This window comes from Brassica napus, chromosome A1 (genome assembly GCF_020379485.1).
Source record: "Brassica napus cultivar Da-Ae chromosome A1, Da-Ae, whole genome shotgun sequence".
In the NCBI taxonomy this organism is placed as follows: Eukaryota; Viridiplantae; Streptophyta; class Magnoliopsida; order Brassicales; family Brassicaceae; genus Brassica; species Brassica napus.
Window position 1 is genome coordinate 24,193,746 of NC_063434.1, and position 23,271 is coordinate 24,217,016.

At 32.3% G+C, this 23,271-nt stretch overlaps 1 protein-coding gene and 1 long non-coding RNA gene across 31 annotated transcripts; one reads left to right on the forward strand and one right to left on the reverse strand.

The window, feature by feature from the left end:
* The first annotated feature begins 3,328 nt into the window (after nucleotides 1-3,328).
* LOC106346544 lies at nucleotides 3,329-18,453 on the forward strand. Of its 30 annotated transcripts, none has more exons than XR_007315464.1 (21): nucleotides 3,332-3,443; nucleotides 3,610-3,677; nucleotides 3,809-4,073; nucleotides 4,240-4,345; nucleotides 4,615-5,434; nucleotides 5,522-5,630; nucleotides 5,717-5,865; nucleotides 5,985-6,028; nucleotides 6,204-6,271; nucleotides 6,353-6,479; nucleotides 6,546-6,758; nucleotides 6,851-6,898; nucleotides 6,981-7,085; nucleotides 7,246-7,436; nucleotides 7,533-7,676; nucleotides 8,274-8,391; nucleotides 8,497-8,605; nucleotides 8,702-8,957; nucleotides 9,033-9,102; nucleotides 12,872-13,006; nucleotides 13,086-18,453. It is a non-coding gene; the product is annotated as an uncharacterized LOC106346544 (long non-coding RNA). The 30 variants fall into 30 exon arrangements; XR_007315454.1 differs by lacking the exons at nucleotides 12,872-13,006; nucleotides 13,086-18,453 and having other exon boundaries at nucleotides 4,615-5,076; nucleotides 5,170-5,316; nucleotides 5,361-5,434; nucleotides 9,033-9,206; XR_007315452.1 differs by lacking the exons at nucleotides 12,872-13,006; nucleotides 13,086-18,453 and having other exon boundaries at nucleotides 4,615-5,076; nucleotides 5,170-5,231; nucleotides 5,327-5,434; nucleotides 9,033-9,206.
* On the reverse strand, nucleotides 18,189-20,706 carry LOC106346589. The gene is made up of 2 exons (XM_013785966.3): nucleotides 19,670-20,706; nucleotides 18,189-19,547 (listed from the first exon to the last, which is right to left on the reverse strand). The coding sequence occupies exons 1-2, from the start codon at nucleotides 20,138-20,140 to the stop codon at nucleotides 18,639-18,641; spliced, it is 1,380 nt and encodes a 459-aa protein (XP_013641420.2). The 5' UTR covers nucleotides 20,141-20,706; the 3' UTR covers nucleotides 18,189-18,638.
* Between the last annotated feature and the right edge of the window lie 2,565 nt (nucleotides 20,707-23,271).

Sequence of the window (23,271 nt, forward strand, 5' to 3'; positions counted from 1 at the left end):
CTCGTGGGTGGAGTTGGCTTTTACGGTTCAGGGAGTTGTTCAGTGTTCCATCTTGACCTCTCCTGGTCTCCACCGTGAGCTCCGAGAAGTGAAAATTAGTCATCCTTTAGTATTGGTGAATCGGCTTTGCCGGTCTTTGGATGGTTCTAGAGGCTATGGTGTCTGGGTTCTAGGGTCTCTCCGGTGTTGGTGATATCCAGCTCCCGCTCTTCCATATTCAGGCGTGCTCCGGAGGGTCAGTTTACCTCAGAGGTGGATCTTGGAAGAATTATTCTATATCAAAGCCTGAACCAACTCTTTTTGACCGTGGAAAGGTAACAATATACCGGCATGACCCGTTATGTGCATTTCTCGAACTTCTTCAGTTGTTTTTATCATTTCACTATGTTATACAATGATTAAATTAATTTTGAAGTGTATTGATAGGACTACATGAAGCATCAGACCAGATTCATCTCAAACAAGCCAGCAAACGTAGTTCTTTCAAGCATGGAAGTTGTGTTACAGTCCATGGGGGCTTTAAGAAGCACATTCAAAATTATAAAGTAAGATATTAAAGTAACCGATACAAACCAATCCCCTATATATTATTTGAGAATCATTACAACTTCTTTTTGTAGCCACATGTCATCACTAGGTTGATTCTTAGAATCATTAGAGAAATATGTTGGTCCATCTAATTATATAATAAACTTTTTATTAAACTAACAATAAATTCATCATTAATGTACTTTATTATTTCCTTTAATAAAATTTACAGAATTACCTAATGTGGCTAAAGTATATATGGCAATTAATGATTTTGAATAATAAAGATTTGATAAAAAAAATTAGTGTATCTTCTATCATATTTATTTAATTTAAAACTATTAAATAAATTAAGCAACCACAATAACCATATAATAAAAATTTAGATTTTTCTGTATATGTTATATTTTGAATTTTTAAAAACGACTATAAATTACTAAAACTGTTAAAAACCTCACATTCAAATTTTGTGATCCATGGTTTAAAATTTCTGTTATGAAGAAATAAAAATGATTACAAAATTATATAAGTAAAAAGTCTAATTTAACTAATTATTTTAATATATATATATATATATATCGTTTTAAATTAAACTATAAACCATATAAAATACATAAATAATTTAGTTTCAAAATTTACTTTGAACAATTTTTTTGATAAAAGTTTTGAACGAACATTGACATCTTATTTTTAAAAAATATAAATTACTAAAACTATTAATCCCACAATAAAAATTTTGTTATCAATAATTTAATTTTTTTTTTAAAAGATACAAATGATCAAAAACATATATGAGTAGAAATCATCATTTAATAGACATTAATATTAAAAATATACTAAAATATACTATGTATGTTAGTATCATTTAAATTTAATTACATATCCTATCAAATATAAAAAAATATTTTTTGGATTAATAAAATTGATTTATATGTTCACATCAGTTTAATTACATATCTAATAGTTACTGACTTTTAATTATTCAATATATATTTATTATTTCATAATATGTAAAAATATTTAATACATAAAATAATTTTTATATATAATATTCATTTCGCGCAATGTGCGGATCTTAACCTAGTATATATATATAGAAGGTAACAAAAGCACAAAGTCATATAATGATTATAAAAGTATCACTAAATGACCATAAAACATTACAATATAACAAAAATAACATAGCAATCAATACAAACATTAAAAGATAAGCATAAGAATGTGTTTGGCATTGTTATTGATTTGATTGGCTTGGTGCAATTTTAAAATTCTTTGTATTTTCTTATATTTTTTCGGATTAGGTTCGGTTTAGATATTAAAGCATGAATATTTTCTCTAAACCTAGGTACAAGGTAGCTAATAATTCGCATATGCATCTTGGTTTTTAAAATATAAAACGAATCAAAACTTACGTGACAAATAAATTTTTCTTCATAAAATAAATCTCACACACAATATATCCAAAAAGTCATAAATTTATAATTAAAAAAAAATTCTATTTTTCTAATGTTTACATAAATTTAAATATCAAGCAAACCCCGTGCAACACACGGGCCATATCTAATTTATATGATACATTGACTGAATATAAATTAAATTATTTAGATAAAGTCAATTTTCCTTAGGAAAAGAGTTAATTAGCTATAAGTTTTTTTTTTGAAAGAGACTATATTTACCACTGAACCAACTCTATTTTGCTCAACTAGTTTGGTTTAAAAGTTCAAAAAGAACTAGTTTGGTTTATCTAAAGTTTTTATATGTTTTTGTTGTTAATTCGTAAGAACAAAATATATATTTTCTAAACAAATTTAAATTAATGATAGTGGCTCTTGAAACATACAAAGACAATGGCTTTGGAACATACACAACTTTGAAACATCTGATTGCTAATTAGATGCAATTAGATGGAAGGGGAATATAAGAACCTTTCAAAAAATTTATTCATCTTCTCATCAAACTATGGGACCATGGGTGGGACATGGCCATATAGACCAGAGAGGCTGCAATCTAATACAACTTAATTTTGTCAACGTCTCAAGAAATTGTCATTTCTCAGTTTTCTTGATCCAAACATAACAACAAGTAACTTCTTTTCTTTAACTTTCAGATATTCGTTTTATATTTCTTGTTGTGGGGTTTTGTCGTTGATTAAGTTAGAAACCTAAGGACTTATTGATTAGCAGGGGTCGATGCTCTGCATGAAGTTTATTGGTTTAATAAGATCATCTCCAACTCATATCTACTTTCATCTCTATAGAAGTGGATTTTCTCTAATGAATGTCTCTGTAATAGAATTTTTCTATTTATAAGGAAAAATATAAAAATATGTTATTTTCACCTCTAAATCTAGAGACAAAAAAAATAATTTTCCTCTATATTTAACTCTAAAATAAAGGAACTCTATTATAGGTATACATTGGAGCAATTCCACCTCTATAATAGAGATCTTTATTTTAGAAGAAAACATAGAACATACATTGGTGATGCTCTAATTACCAGTTTACCACAAACACATGATAAGCAATAACTGTTTTGTTCATACTTCATTTTTAGTTTTTACTTTACATGGCTTAATGAAATCCTATAAATATTTTTAAATTGTTAATACATAAAATAATAAATATGAAGAGCTACTTTTCAAATTTTAAGTTTAGTTCACTATTGACAACAAAAAAAAATTAGTTCACTGAATTTTTAAAAGAAAAAGGCAAAAAAGTTAATCACCCATAAAATTACATTAATGAAACGGGCCGGCCTTAGGATATTTTGGGCAATTGGTTTTCAAATTAAAATTTGAAAGTATATAATTCAACATAACGGATTAAAATGAATCATTGTAAAGAGATGCCCAAGAGGAAGAAGATATAGCCGTTTAGAGAGAGAGAGAGAGAGAGAGATTGATCTTGGCTTGAACGGTACGATTTTGAATCCGAAATTGAAATTAGAGTTTTGGTTTGATTCCTATTTACTTGCGATTGTTGTTATTTTTTAGGGTTTGAATCTTTTTTTACTTTATTGGTGTTTTTAATCGATTAGTTACTCTTGCTTCTCTCACCTTCCTTCGCCTTTTCTCAATTCCAGAAAAAAATAAGATCTGTCATGGATGAAGAATCCGATTTGCTGATGTTTAATGGTTTCTTTGAGAAAAGGTATAATCTCACACCATACGATCCCTGATTTTTGATCTTGGGAATTGATCACGAAGCTTCTAGAAAACTTTTGCTTTAGCCCTTTCGATTCTTTTTTTCATAAATTGATGTTGCGTATCTTTCTTGTGCAGCAGTGCAGAGACTTAGTTTAGTGTTCTTCGCGAATGGGTTCTTCTCAGAGGAATGCATATGTTGACATATACATACATTCATATGCATACATACATACATTCATATGCACACATACATACATACATACATACATTCATACATTTATATGCACACATACATACATACATTCATATGCACACATACATGCATACATACATTGTAAGAGCTCACAACAAGATCAGTGGTTATTGCGACTTCTAATTGCGGTAGTCATGGCAGATCAAGGTATAGTTTCTCTTCATCTCTGTTGCTTTAAGTGCATTATGTCATTCTTATAGCTAAGCAGTTAATGGTTCTTCAGATTGTTTCCTGAGTTTGATTTCAGCCTCTTATTTGATTTGACTTTGTTTTTTTTTTTTTTTTAATTTGATTATAATCAATCGCTTCTCAGGTCAGATGTTTGTGAAAGAGACATCTTTTGACAACTGTACTACTGGGTGTGATGACTCCACTATCAAGTCTTCTCATGAGAAAGCAGCATATGGGGCTTCATCTAGGTTGGTGAACGATAGCTAATTTTAGTAAATATTACAGTGTTGGTGCGTGTAATTAGATAAACTGCTGTCAGATCAAGCTGTTCACCTTGTAGAAGGTTTGGAATTAGATAAATTGAACGAGAAGTTTTTACCAATTAAAGACACTCATCAGGTCGGTTATGTTCAAGGGGCCACACACAATGTCTTTTTTTTTGTTTTATGTGTCCTGACCTTAGAATATTTGAATGCAATGCTTAATCACTGTTTTGTATATTCTGTTGATAATCCAGGCTGCAAATTGTGATGATCCCCCTATCTGAGGATATATCCTGGTCTGTGTTCCATAACAGCCTCTCAACAGGCATTTCACCTTTTCAGGCAACACTACCCTCTAAACTTGTTCCCTTACGATCTCTATTATTTACCCTTTATATGTACTTTCAATAGTTCTTGAGCCCAGACGGGTTCCAATAACAATCTTACTTACCGCTTCCATAGTAGGATGCTCCTGGGGATAAACTACATCTCCCTCAGATCAAATCAGGAACTAACATTAGAAACACTCCTACATAGTCACAGACTAGTTTCTGAAAATAACAGGTCCATCTCGGATGGAACTCTAAAATGGCAGAGACACAACGAGAGTCCTTCAGCAGGTAACGCCTTCACTTTTTTTTAGGTCAAGCTTTAGGTATCTGACATTATTCTAGAGATGAACTATATTTGGATTATGCGTATAGTTCTTCAGCCAGGTAACGCCTTCACTTTTTTTAGTTATGCGTATATCTTCCAAAATTATGTTCTCATTAGTAGTCTCTGAACAGAAAAACACTTGTATGTCACAGTGTTCTCATTCGATTGATTATTTGGAGTAGCTTTCGAAACTTCAAAAACGGTCAAGCTTTAGGTATCTGACATTATTCTAGAGATGAACTATATTTGGATATGAGAAAAAGTACAAGCAAGATCCACGATAAGACTATGTTCCACTTGTGGGAGCAGTTATGAGAACTAAGTATACGAACCAGAAAGTTAGGAGGGAGCAGTTATGAGAACTAAGTATACGAACCAGAAAGTTAGGAGCTTAGAAGCTGAGTATCCAATGTTTCTGTACGACAAAGATTAGTATTCTTCTGTCCTTCTATTACAATCGTCACCATGAAAATTCTGTTACATATCGGTTAGAATCCCTTGCAGGAAACATGTTTGGCCTCAAAAGATGCCAGGCCCTTTGATTTGCTAAAAAAAGAAGCTCATGTTAAGATTAGATACACTCGGAATCCATATTCTAAAGACTTATGAAGAGGTAAATCAATACAATGCAGAAAAGTAAAGCTCGACTTTGCTGAACAACAATGAAAAACTTCTATTGGTTGGCTTCATTAACTACAGGAATGGTCTTATATCCCAGTCGGTGGGTCCTTGCCAAACACTGAACAAAAGAATCTCGCCGTTGGTCTGCAGCTATTGAAGGAACCCTTTCCACTGCAGAATTCTAGTGAAAAGAGTTATTTTTTGCTCTTTGTGATGAACATAGTGGTGTATGTATTCCCATTTTTTGAGACTATTGAAAGCTCATATTCCATAAAAAATATTGCATCAAAAATATTGTGGCAGTTTTGTACTCATATATTATAATACGATCTTCCGAATGTTTCAGATACGTTTCATGAGGTGAAAAGCAAACGGGAGACAAAGAAAGAGGTAGGCTTTCTCACTGTTACAAATCATTCATGTTTTGCATAAGTGTTGTTTAGAGCTCTTTTTTCAGTTTCTTTTTGTTTGTGGAGTCACTTGGCATCGTTCAGAATTTTTGTCGATCACACTCTCTTAGAACATCTCATGGTAATTCATGATTACTTTGTATTGCCTGTTGCAGAATTTAATCCAAAAAGCTCAAGACATGGGGAAGGAATGGACGGAGGAACTTAGCTTCAAACTACACTGGTGATTGTAGTTTGTGAAGTAAATATTCTTAGACTTATGTAATTTCCCCCTTCATTAGATTAAGCTCTTTGTTATTTGCAGATGCCAATAATGGAAGAAGTGCAGCTTTTAAAAGGCAGAGTGGAGCTAATCACATAATAAGAAGTCTTAGAAATGCTTCGCCTGCTCCTATCAAAGCAACAATCGACACAATACCTTGTTCCATAAAGTACTATCCCATACATCTCATTCCTTCTATGTTTTTTTAACAGTCGTTATTCCTTTTATTTTGCAGGGAGTCTAACCCTGTAATTCCCCCAAGTGGAGTTAGAAACCGAAATATTACAGAAGAACACACTCCCTTCAAGTCTACATCTTCGTCTGATGATCTTACTGAGCTGAAGAAGTCTAAAGCAACTGAAAATGAACCTTATCAGATTTTTTTGTGCGAATCAATATCCAAGAAAGAAATTGCAGTGAAGAAGAGCGCAAATTTATTTGCAGTTTGGTGATATACAAAGTTTTGAATTCTCTGTACTTTTGGTTTGTTTTTTATGTTATATAGATTGATTAGATCTAAACTGTGATTTAATTTGCCAGGATGCAGCTAATATTGTTTTGAATAAACCTCATGGTATGGCTGTTCAAGTAAGTCATATGTACTACATGCTTTCTGATGTATCTTGTTCTTGGAGCTTGTGAGATTTGATAGACTTTTGCTCTTGCTCAGGGAGGAACTGGGGTCAAAGCCATTATTGATGGGGTCAAAGCCATTATTGATGAACTATATGCTACCACTTGCTTGACTTTTGATAAATCAGAATCTCCTCGGCTGGTTAGTAGGGGAATCATAGTAATGTACTAACTAGAAAATGTATCCAAACGTACACTGAACCTGAAAATAGTGTGATTTGTAAAATAAATATGTTAAGCCTAGTTAATTTGGAAGAATATAATGAATATCTTGGCTAATGCAAGTATGGTGTATTTTGTAGGTGCACAGACTTGACAGAGACTGTAGTGGACTTTTGGTGTTGGGAAGAACACAAACGGCTGCAACGCCTTTTCATTGTATATTCCTCGAGAAAACAACTGGTTAGTGTCGCATATGTAAGACCTCTCCTTAAAGGGGAAAGATTTCAGCATGCTATCACTGAATACCGAGTGATTGAATTTTCACCACTTGGTTAGTGTCACAAATACCTTCCCGTTTTACTTTGACGACAAGTTCCTTTTGCCCACACAAATGGAATTGAACATATTACTGTTCTTTTGCTATCAGGTATGCTTCGTCGTCCCTCAATGAACAGGGACTACATTGAGTGACGGCTTGTCATAGGTGAAGAACCTGTGATGGCTCAATGAACAGGGACTACACCGTCCTCTTTCCTTTGGTGTCTCAAGGAGTCTTGGTATCTTCTCTCAGGTAATTATAAAATGGCAGAGTCCATATCCATGTCAGACCATGGAACTCTGAAATGGCAGAGACACAAAAAGAGTCCAAAATTATGTTCTCATTAGTAGTCTCAGAAACAGAAAAGTACTTATTTGTCACAGTGTTCTCATTCGCTTGATTATTTGGAGTAGCTTTGGAAACTTCAAAAAGGGTCAAATTTAAATTTACTTGTGAGGAACTTTAGGTATCTGACATCACTCTAGATCTGAACTATATTTGTATATGAGAAAGAGTACAAGCAAGATCCACGATGAGACTATGTTGCACTTGTGGGAGCAGTTATGAGAACTAAGTAGATACCATTTCGCTTATCTTTGCTACTCACATGTCCTAATAATAGTTGCCTTTCTTTTTTATTCAGTTTCTGTTGCAGTGAATTCAAGTCCCATCTCAGAATTATAGTTGGACCAATCAAATTTATTTTCAATTTCATAGTTCACAGAAATGCGAAAGTGAGAGAATAAACTTCAAATGTATGATTTATGAACTTTCTCTTTTTCGAAGTTCATTTTTGAAGGCATGGTATTCTTTTAATCTAATAATATGTTGGTTTATTTTCATCTTTAGGTAATGGTTATTAGAAGTATCAGAGTCAAAATTCCTCTGGAAATCAGCGCAGAAGAAAGTCGTAAAATCATTACAGATTCTGTCAAGAGATTGAATTTATAACTTAGCTCTTGAGGAGGTAATGAAAAAAATGGTTACACTATTCATCTTTGGAGAAACTATTTCACTAGCTATTGTTCATCTCCTGATTAGATATATAATATACCTTATTCATGTTTCATAGGTGTGTGACGTGTGTCTCGTATCTTAGCTCGAAAGTTGTGAGCATAACAGAAGCTCCTGATGGCCTTAGGTTTATTTCCTGTGAAGAAAAGCACCATTGTTCCGTGCAGGTACGAGAGTGGAATCAGTGATATGGTACTATTGCCTTAGTAAGAACGTTTCCTGACCTTTGTGGCAAATGCTTGCCACTGTTTCTTCTGGAGAAGCTCTTGCAGTACGAAGTTGGAAGACGTAGAGTGTCCCTGTTCAAGCTGCATATGGCGTAGAGGTGGAGGTATAGTATGAATCTTTTGAGACTGTTCTGTTTGAAAAATTCAAGTGGAAGACAGTCCGTAAGATCCAGAGCAGATGGTTTGCATGAATTACGGAGAGTATGCGAACCAGAAAGTTAGGAGCTTAGAAGCTGAGTATCCAACGTTTATGTACGCCATGCCTATGACAAAGACAAAAGTGTTCTTTGAGGTTTGTTTCTTCTCTCTTTCTATTACAATCGTCACCACGAAAGTTCCGTTGCTCATCACCTGGAATCCCTTGCAGGAGACATGTCTAGCCTCAAAAGATGTCATCATGCCCATTGATTTGCTAAAAACGAAGCTCATGTTAAGAGGTAAATCTATAAAAGGCAAAAAAGTAAAGCTTGACTTTGTTGAACAACAATGAAAAACTTCTGTTGGTTGGCTTTGTTAATTACATGAATGGTCTTATATCCCAGTCGGTGGTTCCTTGCCAAAAGAATCTCGCCTTAGTGATTTGTTGCTTCCTTGATTTTTATGTTTAGATCATTGCTTGCTCTACTTCTTTTTTTTTGGGGTAAAAATCCTTTTCTATTTCTCCTTATTTGCTTTGTTTGCTTCTTTAGTCGCTTCTTTTCAATGCTTACTTTCTTTGGTTTTTTTTTTTGCTTCCTTTGTTCTTGAACTAATTTTTATATACGGCTCCCGAATTATTAATTATTAATTTATCTTTTTTTTAAATATAAATTTGTTTTTGATTTATCATTACTATCGTACAATATGTAAGTTTAGTTTATATGTATGAAAATTACGTTTTATAACTCTAATATGTAAGTTTAGTTTATATGTATGCAAATTATGTTTCAATTTAATATTTTATTTTCAATTTAAATATTTTTATAATTTATATGTATATTTTATATTAATAATATTTTATTTTTGAATTAGAAATGTGATTTTGTATATGTAATAATATCTAGTAGGTTTAGTTACCACTTGAGTATATTAGATTACATCTACTTCTTTGAATTCAACCATAATATTTTGTTTCTTTAAATATATTAATATTTTGATATTTTTTTAATTTTACATTTAGGTTGGTTGTTCAGAGTAAATATATAAATATATTTTTGTGAGATTTGGTATAACATAATGTATTTTATTTTGAGAATCAAATAGACAAAATAAACTAAATTGTGGATTGATTAAAAATTAGATAAAAGAATATAAAGATAAAATTTATTTATGATTAAATTTATTCGTCAAGCAATTGAAAACAATCCAAAAATTATTTATTATTTTTATATCATAAACAAAAAAAACAGCATGATTATTATAGACAAGGATTAATATATATAGTTATATTACTACCACTGTATATATGTAAGTAATTACTTCTAATCAGAATCAGAATATTTATATCTAAAATTAATGATAAAATATAATAGATGCTTAATATATAATAAGTAAACTAATATAATAAAATCGAAATTTTGAAGGTTATAATTTATTTATCTTAAATTCATAATTGTTTCGGATAACATGATGCTTGGTTTTCAAATATAATAAAATTTAATAATTCAAACATACATGTATATTTGTAATTAGTAACAATCAATAGACCTTTCCATGTTACACAAATAGTTAAAAGTAAATTTAGTCATAATAAATCGGCTATTTTCTATATCATCAATTTTAAAACATCTAAGAAAAAAAAGAGAAATAACCAATGTTTTCTGTATTAACCCTAATAAAACTATTCTATTTATTATCCAAGTAGGAAAAATATTAAAAATTAAGTAAAACAATTATATATTCCAATTTTATTAGTGAAACAAATATATGATATATAAGGAATATAATAAAACAAATAGTGCAGTATGAGTCTGTATAAGTTGATGACAAAAAAACAAATAGTAAAAATGTTGCAAAAAATTAGTGAAAGGTAATCTTACTTATAATTTAAAATAAATTAAAATTTTCAAGTTTTACTAAATAATATATAGTAAAATATATATGATTTGTAAAAAAATCGCCATCTACTATTACAAACAAAAATATTTTCGTAATATATCAAGTTATCTAATGTTATTATTTTAAGAAAATAGTTTTTAAAAAAAAATCTTCGTAGTAAAACAAAAAAAAATTATAATTTTAGTACCAATATATAAATAAAAATATATAAGACTACACAATATGAACATGATACTAATATAAAAATCTGACAAGAAACATATAAAAGTAAAAGACACAATGGTATTTGAGAACTCAATCTCATTCTCTTTTGATCGATTACAATTGATTGATGTATTTTATAGTGTTATAATACTTAAAACACTATAAAATCTTACAACTCTTTTTAAAACAGTACAATAGTAAGAATTTAGTCATTTTTAGTTATATAATTTGAATTTGGTATAATCATACTCACATCCATCTTAACATATAAGAAAATTTATACAAAACTATAATTTATAAAAACCGATACATCAAATCCCGCGTAGCGCGGACCTGCCCTAGTGGATAATAATATAAATGAGAATTGTTTAAAAACATAGATTGATAGCAATATTTTTAATACTTTTTTTTATTTATACATTTAGCCATTACATTTACAATAAATTATGTACTTTTTTTTTTATTTACAGATTCTGTCACTGCATTTAAAATCAATTTAAATTAGTTCATTACAATTCTAAAGCTTATCTAACCAGATCGATATTTATATATTAACCATTATTAATATTATACGAATATTAACTAAACTCATGTATTAAAGGGAGATAACCTTTTTTGTATGGTCAATTTAGTTAATTTTCGTACAATATTAATAATGGGTAATGCAAAAAAAAATTAAAATTTTTAGTATGTTGTTTCAATTTAAAATAAATTAACCAAAAAACAACATGTTAATATATGAATAATATAATTACATCAAATTGCATCAAGTTATAGTTTTTTTAATATAATATTATATACAAAAAACATTATTAACAAACATCTATTTATAAAATAATATATTTTACTCTCTATGTAAATTACAAAACATAAGAAAATATACATGAGATTTTTTTTTATAAAACCAGCGATTTTGAGTTTACGTTGAACACACGTTAAATCAAACATCCGCGCTGGCAAGTTCTAGTTTTATTCTAAATATCGAATTTCCAACATTTTGATATCTCGTACCTAGTTTTTTCATCATTCAATTTTCTTTATAGAAGAACTACATCTACAACTACACGTGAACGTAATATTAAATATTTATACTTCTTGCAATATTATCACCATCCCATATGATAATTGGATTAAACTCGGAACTTCTATACAACCAACGGTGATCATTTAGTCGGCATATCAATATATTTTAAAAAAATCATAACACTTTTGTACTTTGATATTCTTTAAATTCTCTAGCTTTTGTCATCTGTCTGTACTTTATGATAGCAGATCAAACTATGGATGCATCTTGCATCTTATAAATATTTGCAGTGAATATATGAATCATTATTTATGATCGATCTTACTGTAGGACAATATTGCTATGATATAATATGATAATCAATATATGTTTGATAGGTGGTGGATACTCCTAAAGTCCTAAGTGCAGCCGTTTGATATAAAAAAAAAAAAGAAAGTCGTGAGTCCTACTGCTTCCCTCCCCTCTCCCAAAAAAAAACGAGATAAAAAAGGGTTATTCAACGAATTGAGTTGCCCTTAGAGAGGGAAATAAATTCAGGAACATAACTGTCAACACTCAGAATGGCAGTATTCACATCAATGAATGACTGATACCTACCCGTTTCGTCTAAAATGATTTTCTATGTACAATCACTTACCATTTACCAATCTTTGCCGACATTTTGGTTAGATTTAGTCTGTGGTTAAAAACTAGCACAAGTACATTTTTAGAAGAGTTTATTACACACAAGGGCAGTTTTAAGTTTTCTTTTACACAATAGAGCAGTTCCCACAAAAGAGATAGTTTTTCAATGGAAAGACTCCAAAAAGCGTAACTGGTCGTTTCATTTAATTAGGTTAATTATTTTATTATATTTTTTGGTTTGGTTTTTGAATTTCGAAACGGGAGTAGTGGGGTCATGTTATTAATTACTGTCACTTTTACCTTTTGACAAACATCAGTTACCGAGAATAAATCTCAAAACTCTGTTTGAGAGGAATAGGAGGCGATTTCCAGCCGGTGAGAGAGTTTAACAGCGTACGTTGAAGATTCCGGCAACAATGTCGAGGAGACGGAGTCTGTGGGTGGAAGTGAACGTAGGTGATTAGGGTGATAACTGCTTTGATTTTTTATTTTGTTTCCCTTTCTAAATAAATATCTTTGTGTTTCCGAAAGTGACGAAGCGGTGGAGGATATCGAGGGGGGGAGGGGGAGCGGCGAAGAGGCGCATGGCCTTGATGATTTTAAAGAACTTCTGGCTGGAAGGTTTTTTTGACAGACCGATTCCCAAGCGAGAGACATAATCTGAAATCTGGGAATCTTGGGAATGTTGAAGAGAATGAAATGGGAGCAGAGAGAAAGAAAGAAGTTCAATACATACAGGTTGCATACGGTTTTGATCTAAACGAAACATATATTTTGTGTTTTGTGTATGTACATTTGTTTGTGTACACGAGTACATTGGGTGAGCACGATGATGTGTACGAAAATGTTAGTGTATGCATGTATATGTTAAAGAGATATGAAAGTCATATTCTACTGCCATTTGAGAATCAACTTCATTAAGCTTTGTATAATGATATGAAATTCATATTCTACTACCATTTGAGAATCAACTTCATTAATCTTTGTATAATGATATGAAGTCATATTCTATTACCATTTCATCTTTGAATGGAATTAGTTTAATTTTTCAGTGATGTACACATGTACACTACCATATGTATTGTACACAAATATGTTACCAACATTTAATGTATACATGTACACACGTACACTAACGAATGTACATAACTTTACAACATGTTGGACATCTAACATCAATCTCAAACATATGTGTACATGTAAACATCTGATAAAATAAGATATATATATTGTACACATTAGCCCTTATCGATAGTGAAAACATGTGTACATGTAAATTTCTTTTGAAAGTATATATGTTAAACATGCAAACATATTTAGAAGTGTTAAAAAGAATAAAAGCCTTCCAAGATCTAGCTTTCAATGCATAACCATCACTGCCTGTGAAATATTTTCCGCAAATCTCGTCCCATCGATTTATTCCAATATGGGAGCATGCTTCCATATAGAAAGATTATTGTTTGATGTACAATGTGATTGTGTACATCCCATGCCGTGTACATTCTGTACAATGTAATCGTGTACAAATTGGTTGTGTACACGTGTAGATCCCATGTATTCTATGTCGTGTACAATGTATTTTTGGAGACTAATCTGCACATTTTAATGCTATGGGGCCATAATGAAAATAATCAAAAGCCAGCTGACTATTTCTGAAAGATTGTTGTTTTCTACACAATGTGATTTTGTACATCCCATGTCGTGTACTCGTGTACATCTCATGTCATGTATAATGTGATTTTGGGGACTAATCTGCACATTTTAATATTTTGGGAGCATAATAAAAATAATTAAAACCGAAGGACTATTTCTGAAAAAGATGAAACTCATCCATTGATGTCGCTCGGTCTATCTTTTCGTTGGATCTCGTTAACGACGATGGCGAGCAGACAACGACGGAGCAGAGACACAGCAATGAGAATTAATTCCTATGGCGGCGAAGGCTGAAAGCACGACCCGAGATGGGGCAGTCATGGGCTTGAGACGTGGAGAAGCCGATGTTAACGAGACGCGACGAAGAGCAACGACCACCGGTGAACGAGACCTAACATCGACGCCATCTTGGACAGAGGAGCTGAGGGCGGAGAGGAGGTGATGAATTGGAGCTTTTCGACTGTAACCCGTTTATTGACCTGTCAACTCCAAGCACCAAAAGAATCAACTTTTCTTTAGCTTTCATCATTTAGGATTCCGCAATTCTCGAACCCAGAACTCAAGTTCGTCAAAGCTCGAGTCCTCGACGACAATTTGGTCATACGCCGTTGGGATATTGATTATTTTCATTATTTGGTTAGGTTCATAGATGTGAAGCTATTGTAGAACATGAAAAGCATGGCTTGTGAGATTTGAGAAAAAAATGTACGAGTAAAATCGATGAGGGAGAGAGAAAGATATTAGGACTCAAGTGCATTTAAATGTTTAGTAGACCAATTTTATGGTTAGTTAACCTAACTAAATGAAACGACCAGTTACGCTTTTTGGAGTCTTTCCATTGAAAAACTACCTCTGTAGTGGAAACTGCTCTATTGTGTAAAAGAAAACTTGAAACTGCCCCTGTGTGTAATAAACTCTTTTTAGAAAGGGTTTCACAAGTTTAAGCTTGTGTTTTTATCTCAAGTCTTAACTTCATCTCAAACATTTCATTTTCTTCTTTGAGATACAAAATGAACCACAACGATATGATCATCCATACTTATAAGTTCTAAGTAACACTGGAAAACCCATGAGGGATGGTCATAATCAAGTCAGTTATGTATTGCGAAATTGATATAGCAAACGGTGAAAAGACTAGCTAAAAACAGCTAGTATGAAAACATGGACTTTTAAAGTTTTAATTAAAATTCATTTAAGAATATAGGTTAAGGTTAAAGTTTTAGTTTTTCTTTTCTTCTTTAAGATAAAAATAAAAGTTCATTTTCTATCTTTGATAAGAAGAAATATATGTTCTCAAAACATTTTTTGTCCAACATTAATAGTCTTTGTTTTCAAACATTTCCAAAACTTATAGTATTTAAGTATTTTTAATAATGTTTTATGGTCAACACTAATCAATTAATGATAAAGATTATATGTAACCGTAGAATCGTATCAAAATTAAAGGTGGATATATATTCCTAAACTCAGATCGAAACCACTTTAGCTATTAACGAGATCTTCATCTTCTTCAACAAGTGATATTCCTAAATTTAGAAAGTAGATCAATTACTCAGACATATTATTTGAACACATCTACGAATAAAAATATTAGTTTACGTTAATTTGTTGGTTAAAACTTAAAAAGACATATAGAATCCAAAGAGTTGGTACTGTATAATGGGTAAAAGACAAATTAGAGCTGAGCTTTTGAAACCTTCCACATCCATGTCTCAAATCATATGCTCTTGAAACCTTCCACGTTCATTCACATGCATGCCTTTCCGTTTTTAATTATTATGTATGTTATGATCTCCTTCATTGTAAACTGTAGTAAGATTTGGAATATATTGTATTGGTTTGGGTCTCTTTGAGTATGATAACGATCTCTCTAAGTTTGGGTCTTTTAAAACTTTTGAGTCATATATTATTGATTTTTGTATAGTGTTTAATGCAAAGTACGACTTTATTTAAAACCTTCAAATTCAAACGAGAGTGGCAACTTTGAACACTATTCATGTATTCATAGTGAAATTGGAACAAACTTGTGATTCATTTATGCATAAGTTTATTCGTGATTCGGCTGCATGCTATTTTATTTTGATTATTTTATTAGTGATTCGGTTGCAGATCCAAACTAATCAGTATTTAAGTCCTATAAAAAGCTCCAAACTAATTTTTTTAATATAGATACAGTCGACAGATAGACCATTTTTTCAGCATTTTTTCAGGTTTTCAAATAGGTTTTATCTTCGAACTTTTAAAAAGATTATAAATAATAGGTCAATATCAGCATGACCACATATGTTTAGTGTCGTGTGTTACTTAAATTCTAGTATCCTCAAAATATGTCTACCACCAGACTACTAGGACGTCGTTGATTGCATGCTATTTGTAAGTAATCATTTTAAAACAAATCGTAAGAATGTCTGTAATATGATCCAAACTATATGTTTAAGGCTTTCCTTTCCGGACCAGTGAAATGCTATCATTGTAGTTTTTAAATGTCAATAAATTATATAATTGTGTTTTGACTATAATTGTGTTTAAACTAACCAATGCAAAATTTTTAGTTCAACAACAGGGATTTATACTCACTCTTTTAATATGCGGAGTAAATAGAACAACAATCAAATAATGATTTCACAAATTATTGTGATACTCATATTATATCTAAATAATGTAGAAATTGCATGTATTACATAATACAATTGATACATATAAACATAATTAAAGAATGGAAATCAGAATTTCAGTATGAGATATTAGACCAAAGTTATATTTTAAATTTTACAAACAATCATTCTAATTTTGTATTTCTGTTCCATTTTTTTTCCGATAAGTTAATACATTCATTTTATAGTGTTTATGGTACATTATGTCAAACACCCAATCATTTTGACTAAAGTCCCCTAGAAAACTCATCAAAATGTATTTTAAAATATTTCCTCTAAACAAAGTCCAAAAAGTATTTTAAAATATTTCCTCAAAAACAAAGTCCAACAATTAATGCTAACACGACTTCTACAAACTAATAAAACGTTAAAATGAAAGAAAAAGAAAAGAAAAAGAAACTCAACACAAACGCTAACAAAAATATTAGACTTTTTCCTAACTTTAGAGAAATAAAACATTTATTTCTGACTTTTTACATCAAAAGAGAAGAAAAAAAGGCATATCTTATAAGTGAAGGGACTGCGAATTTTGCAACATGAGGTGCCCCACTACAAAAGGACAAGAATCATGAATCATATATTCAATTCAACAATCCTTCTTATTGAATACTATATTAAAACAATAATATAATATACATACATAAATCACCATATTAAAAAGGAGATATTTAACTAAAAAGTAAGGAAAACGTAGACAGTTGTGATCTGCAAAAACAAAGAAAAGTCATTAATTTAACCAAAGCAGAAATTTCGTCCCCAAGCATTGAAAGAGGGTCAATATGGACCCCCCACCTTCATTTATAAAATCATATCCCCACACCAATTAATTAGATACACCAAAATAAATATTCTGAAATGCATTTAATGTTTAAGAAGTAAATGATCTTTCATCAAACATAACACCAGTATTCAACTTCGTATCCAGAAATATCAAAAAACAATATATGCAAAACCAATGGAACAAACAATTATTTGTAAATTGTTAAAAACCATGATAATGAGATCTTGAGAGTGTAGATTTATCATAAATACGGCCGTGTGTATGTGTGTGGACTCGACTCTCAAGGTCATCTTTCTCTTTCATTTGTTGCCAAACAAGTAGGAACAAAGTCTATGTTCACATTATCCTTACTTCCAAAATCACCAATTTTTCATATTATCTTTGATCAATGTGAAATGTAATTTGGTTATATTCTCTTTGGCATCTTTCTTGTTTTGTTCACATTATGTTCTTTACTTTCTTCTACAAGTGGCCAAAGTGGATAATTGGATGAGATCATTGTAGAGAAAGCAGAGAGGCTTTAACAGAAAAAAGCTGAAGATAAGATGAAGCGAAAACACCAAACATATCTCCATATAGATCGCAAAAGAGAGATGAACAATATCAAGATTTATAGTTAATATGGTTGATTTAACACAAACACTTAATGATAGGAAAGTAAAAGCAGCAGGCAATTCTCCTTCTCTTGCCTTCACCTTGCTCAAAAACATTGAAGGTGAGAATTAAAATATAAAACCAAACTGAAAAAAAAAACATTAAGTAAACCAACCAAAACTCCATCCCACCTAGTGAGATCAGAGTAAAAAGAAAAGAAGCCCATTTGGATTCGATTTGAACCGGTGAATCTTAGGTTATGCTAACAAGTCTGATTCCTAATCCGAAGAAGCTGCTAAAAAAAGGTTAGCTTGAGATATGAACACATTGCAAGATCTCATCTTTTTTTCCATTGGCTAATGCTACCTTCGAGGGTTGTTTTAGTCATATAACCGTTAGACATCAATTCTCCAAGGCTGCAACTTTGGCCCTGTGAGCTGCCTTCCCTCTTTCCTCTTGTCCGTATTCGCACGAGTCCGCTACCGAACCGGTCTTGAGATCAGCCGGTGGTATAAAGCAATCAAGAGACAAACCAGGAACGTTAAACGCAACTTCCTCAATCGTCCAGCTCTCTTCCATCTTCGTCCTCGTGTGGCTCATCGCTACTTCCCCAAATCTGAAAAGCGTCACAACCGAATGTCCCGAGTGAGCGATCATGACCCCTTCCACCTGGCGGTAATCGTCTAAGGACGAGTTGTACGTGGTCTCCCAGAACACAGTATCTCCACCGTTGGATTGGATCCGTGTCAGATGCGAATCCTCGATGTGAACCAAGAGTCCAGTCTTCTGGCTAAAGTAGCCGGAGAGGACGTGCCTTATGATCTCAGCTGGTCCTTCACTCCTCGCCTTCAACGTTTCAGGGTCAGTGGATAGCTTGAGGATGAAGCAATCTTCACCGTTGACATTCTTCTCTCCTATACACTTCGCCTCCGCGAACATGGCAGCAGTAGTTCTCGGATCAAGCCCCTGAAGTCCACGGCGGAGAGGCCTGACGGGTCCTTTAGCGGTATGAGAGCCAAGCCAAGGAGTGTGTCTCCACACGAGCTTTCCGTTACATCCAGCGCGAACTTTATTACCGCCAACGGAGAGCTCAACGTACCACATGTCGGGATTCATCTGCCAGAGAACGAACCCTCCTGTCTCGGCCTTTGACGGGTTCCGGTTCCTTACGGTTCTCGTCGCGGTCTGGATCTCGGAAGTGATCATCTTGAGCTTCCCCATAGCGTAAGCGTTTTTGATGGAGCTCTTAAGCTTCTGTCCGCCGGAAGCTGCAGTGTACTGTTGGAGTATGTACTGCGCAGATGAAGTCTCCTGCAAGACGGTTAAAACGACGTCACTTTACCACTAAACAAAATATAAAACGACGTCACTTTCCACAAACTATCGAATGGTAAAACGACGTCGGTTAATAGAAAGAGTTTAGAGAGACTAACGATGGGTGTGTTTTTGATGCTGAGGTGAGGCAAAGGATCGGAGGAGGAGACGTGAATCGGAGCGAGAGGAGCTCCCATGACTCCTAGAAGAAGTCTCAGATCGTTTCTCCGGTGCGCCGCCGTGGCAGCTACGGAGGGAGCACGAGAGAGCTGTCCTTTGACCCAGTTACCTAGACCCGACCCGAGTCGTTTCGAATCTCCTACACTCCCTCCTCCTCCTCCTTCTTCTTCTTCGTCTGGATCGGGTCCTTCCATAACGGGTCTCAAGCTTCCGGATCTCTCGATTAAAAGCTCCGGTTGTGTTACGTAGTAACCACCGGCGGCGCCGGAGCCAGTGAAGTTCTTTCTCCCCCAGGAGAGAGTTGTCATGGGGGAGCTAGACCGAGCGGGGCTGACGGAGCGAGACCTTGTCCTGGAACGCGACGGAGAGAGACCTCTGAGAGCAGAGAAGAATCCTTGTTTTTTCTCCATTAACAAAACCTTCGTCTTCTTCTTCTTCCTCTTCCTCGTAACGTTAAGCTTGACAATACACAGCAAAAGGTTTTCACAGAGAGAGACAGCTTGAGAGGAGAAAGATTTGATTTTTTTTATTCTTTCGTCGAGTCTCGCAGTGAAGCGAAGAGAGAGTATATGAACGGAGAGAGGAAAGCGAAACGAGGGAGACAGTGATCTCCGGGTGTGTTAAATGACTACTTTACCCTCTAGCTGTTCCCGGATTTTCCAGTTGAGGAAAGACACTCGCTCTCTGATAGTTCACGCGCGTAGGATTTATTCTTTGATTTCTTTCCAACCTGGCTACGCATGATGGACACGTGTAAGGAGGTGAACGGCGAGTGATGGGAGATGATGGTACTCGCAGTAGTGTTGTGAGCTTCGCGCCGTTAAGGATGGTGGATGATCTATTTTGTGTGTGTTTTAACGGTTTCCGGTCAATGTCGTTAAGTTCACAGTGGACGCGGTCAATTAGGGTGCAGTTTGTTGCTTTTTAACCTGTATCGTAAATTCGATTTGTACTCTCTAAAAAAGCACCAAAATTATTTGCCAATTTATTCTTGAGAAAAAGACTAGACTAAACCAAGTTTATGTTCCCAAAATAGCACTCAAGGCTCAAAATAACAAAAATAGGTTTCATTAAAGAGGTAAATATACACGTATACCCCTTGGGTTAATTAATCCAAACCTTAGGGTTTAGAGTTAAGGGGTGGGGTTTTAGAATTAGGGTTTAAAATTTTATAAAAAAAAATACTAAAATAAAAAATAAAAATTTTAAAAACAGTTTCAAAAAATATTTTTAAATTATAAAAAGAAAATTTGAAAAAAAAAATCTAAAAAAATTCAAAAAAAAAATTATAAAAATTTCGAATCTGAAAACATATAATCTGAAACTATAAAAAAAATTCTTTTTTTCATTTTTTATTTTTATTTTATTTATTTTTATTTATTTTTGTTTGTTTATTTAATTTTAAACCAAGGGTATTAGGGATATTTTACCCTTTAATGAATGTCATTTTTATGACTTTCTCTTTCTAGTGCTATTTTGAGACATAAACTTCAAAGGTGCTATTATTGACAATTGCCCTTTATTCTTCTGTAATCTGTACTGTTTCGGGAACATTTCTTTAACTGTTGTTGTAGAAAATGTCGGTATCTGTTAATGGCTTGGTATATGAATTGTTTTTTTCTTGTATATAACTAATTGTACGAATTGTTTAGTGTCCATAGTCATGAACTCTACTTTTGAATTTATAATTTTTTCATGTGTTTGAATCTAGGGGAAAAGTGCCAATTTCGACCCAAACTATTTCAGTCGTGCCAAATACGACCCGAACAATTGATCAGTGCCAAATACGACCTCAACTCAATTATAATTCAAAAAAACTACCCGAACTTCTTAAAACGTTCCTAAATCTACATTGACTCTAACATAAGTTAGTCAACCGTTAACAAGATAAAACGACGTCGTTTGATATACGAGGAAAAGTGCCAATTTCGACCCCAACACTCTCAATCGTGCCAAATAAGACCCGAACAAATGGCCAGTGCCAAAAACGACCTCAACTCAATTATAATTTAAAATAAATTATCCAATTTTTTCTAAAACGTGTCTAAATCTACATTAACTCTAACAGAAGTTAATCAACTTTTAACAAAGATAAGACGATGTTGTTTTAATATATGTATTTTTTTTTAAAATATGTTCATTTCGGGATTCAAATCCGTGCTGGGATATCCTTTTAAAGGGGCACACTAACAACTAGACTAAAATAATTTTTTGAAATATTATTACAAATTGAAATTCTCCATTATATAAACTACTATTCTTGTTCATCTTATCCAATTTAAAACTTTGGTGATTGCTTTATATATTTTAGTTATTATTTAATTTGTCTAATATTTTGTACAACATATTTTAGTGAAAAAAAGGTAAAATGCCTCTTAACATTTTTGAACAAAATATCAAAATATATAATATCAACTTTGAAAACTAAAAAAATTCCCACTTAATTTTAAAAATTAAAAATAATTTATATAAGAAAATTGTATAAATAAATTCAAAGTTGTAAGCATATTTAAGATCATATAATAATAAATATTTTATTATTTATATTTTAGTAAGATATAATTTTATTAAAGATATGATAAATAAGAAAAACACGTTAATGTATTTATATAAATCAGAAAAAGTAATAATAAAGATAAGACGATGTTGTTTTGATATATGTATTTTTTTTAAAAATATGTTCATTTCGGGATTCAAATCCGTGCTGGGATATCCTTTTAAAGGGGCACACTAACAACTAGACTAAAATAATTTTTTGAAATATTATTACAAATTGAAATTCTCCATTATATAAACTACTATTCTTGTTCATCTTATCCAATTTAAAACTTTCGTGATTTTAAAAAGTTACTTTTATCTAGCTGTTAGTGTGCCCATTTAAAAGGGTATCCCAGCACGGATTTGACTCCCGAAATGAACATATTTTTTAAAAAAATACATATATCAAAACAACATCGTCTTATCTTTGTTAAAAGTTGATTAACTTCTGTTAGAGTTAATGTAGATTTAGACACGTTTTAGAAAAAAATTGGATAATTTTTTTTTAAATTATAATTGAGTTGATGTCGTTTTTGGCACTGACCATTTGTTCGGGTCTTATTTGGCACGATTGAGAGTGTTGGGGTCAAAATTGGCACTTTTCCTCGTATATCAAACGACGTCGTTTTATCTTGTTAACGGTTGACTAACTTCTGTTAGAGTCAATGTAGATTTAGGCACGTTTTAAGAAGTTCGGGTAGTTTTTTTGAATTATAATTGAGTTGAGGTCGTATTTGACACTGATCAATTGTTCGGGTCGTATTTGGCACGACTGAAATAGTTTGGGTCGAAATTGGCACTTTTCCCTTGAATCTAGAGATTTGAGGTGAGAAAATATTTGGTCACGTGGTAAATATAAAATGGAATAATTGAAATAAAGATGATGATAAATTCATATCCTTCATCTTTTATCAAATTGATCATTGATCTTAACTTATTAAAATAGACAGCTGATCTCCATTAATATGGTAATACAATAGTATAATACTATTGAAATCTCTTG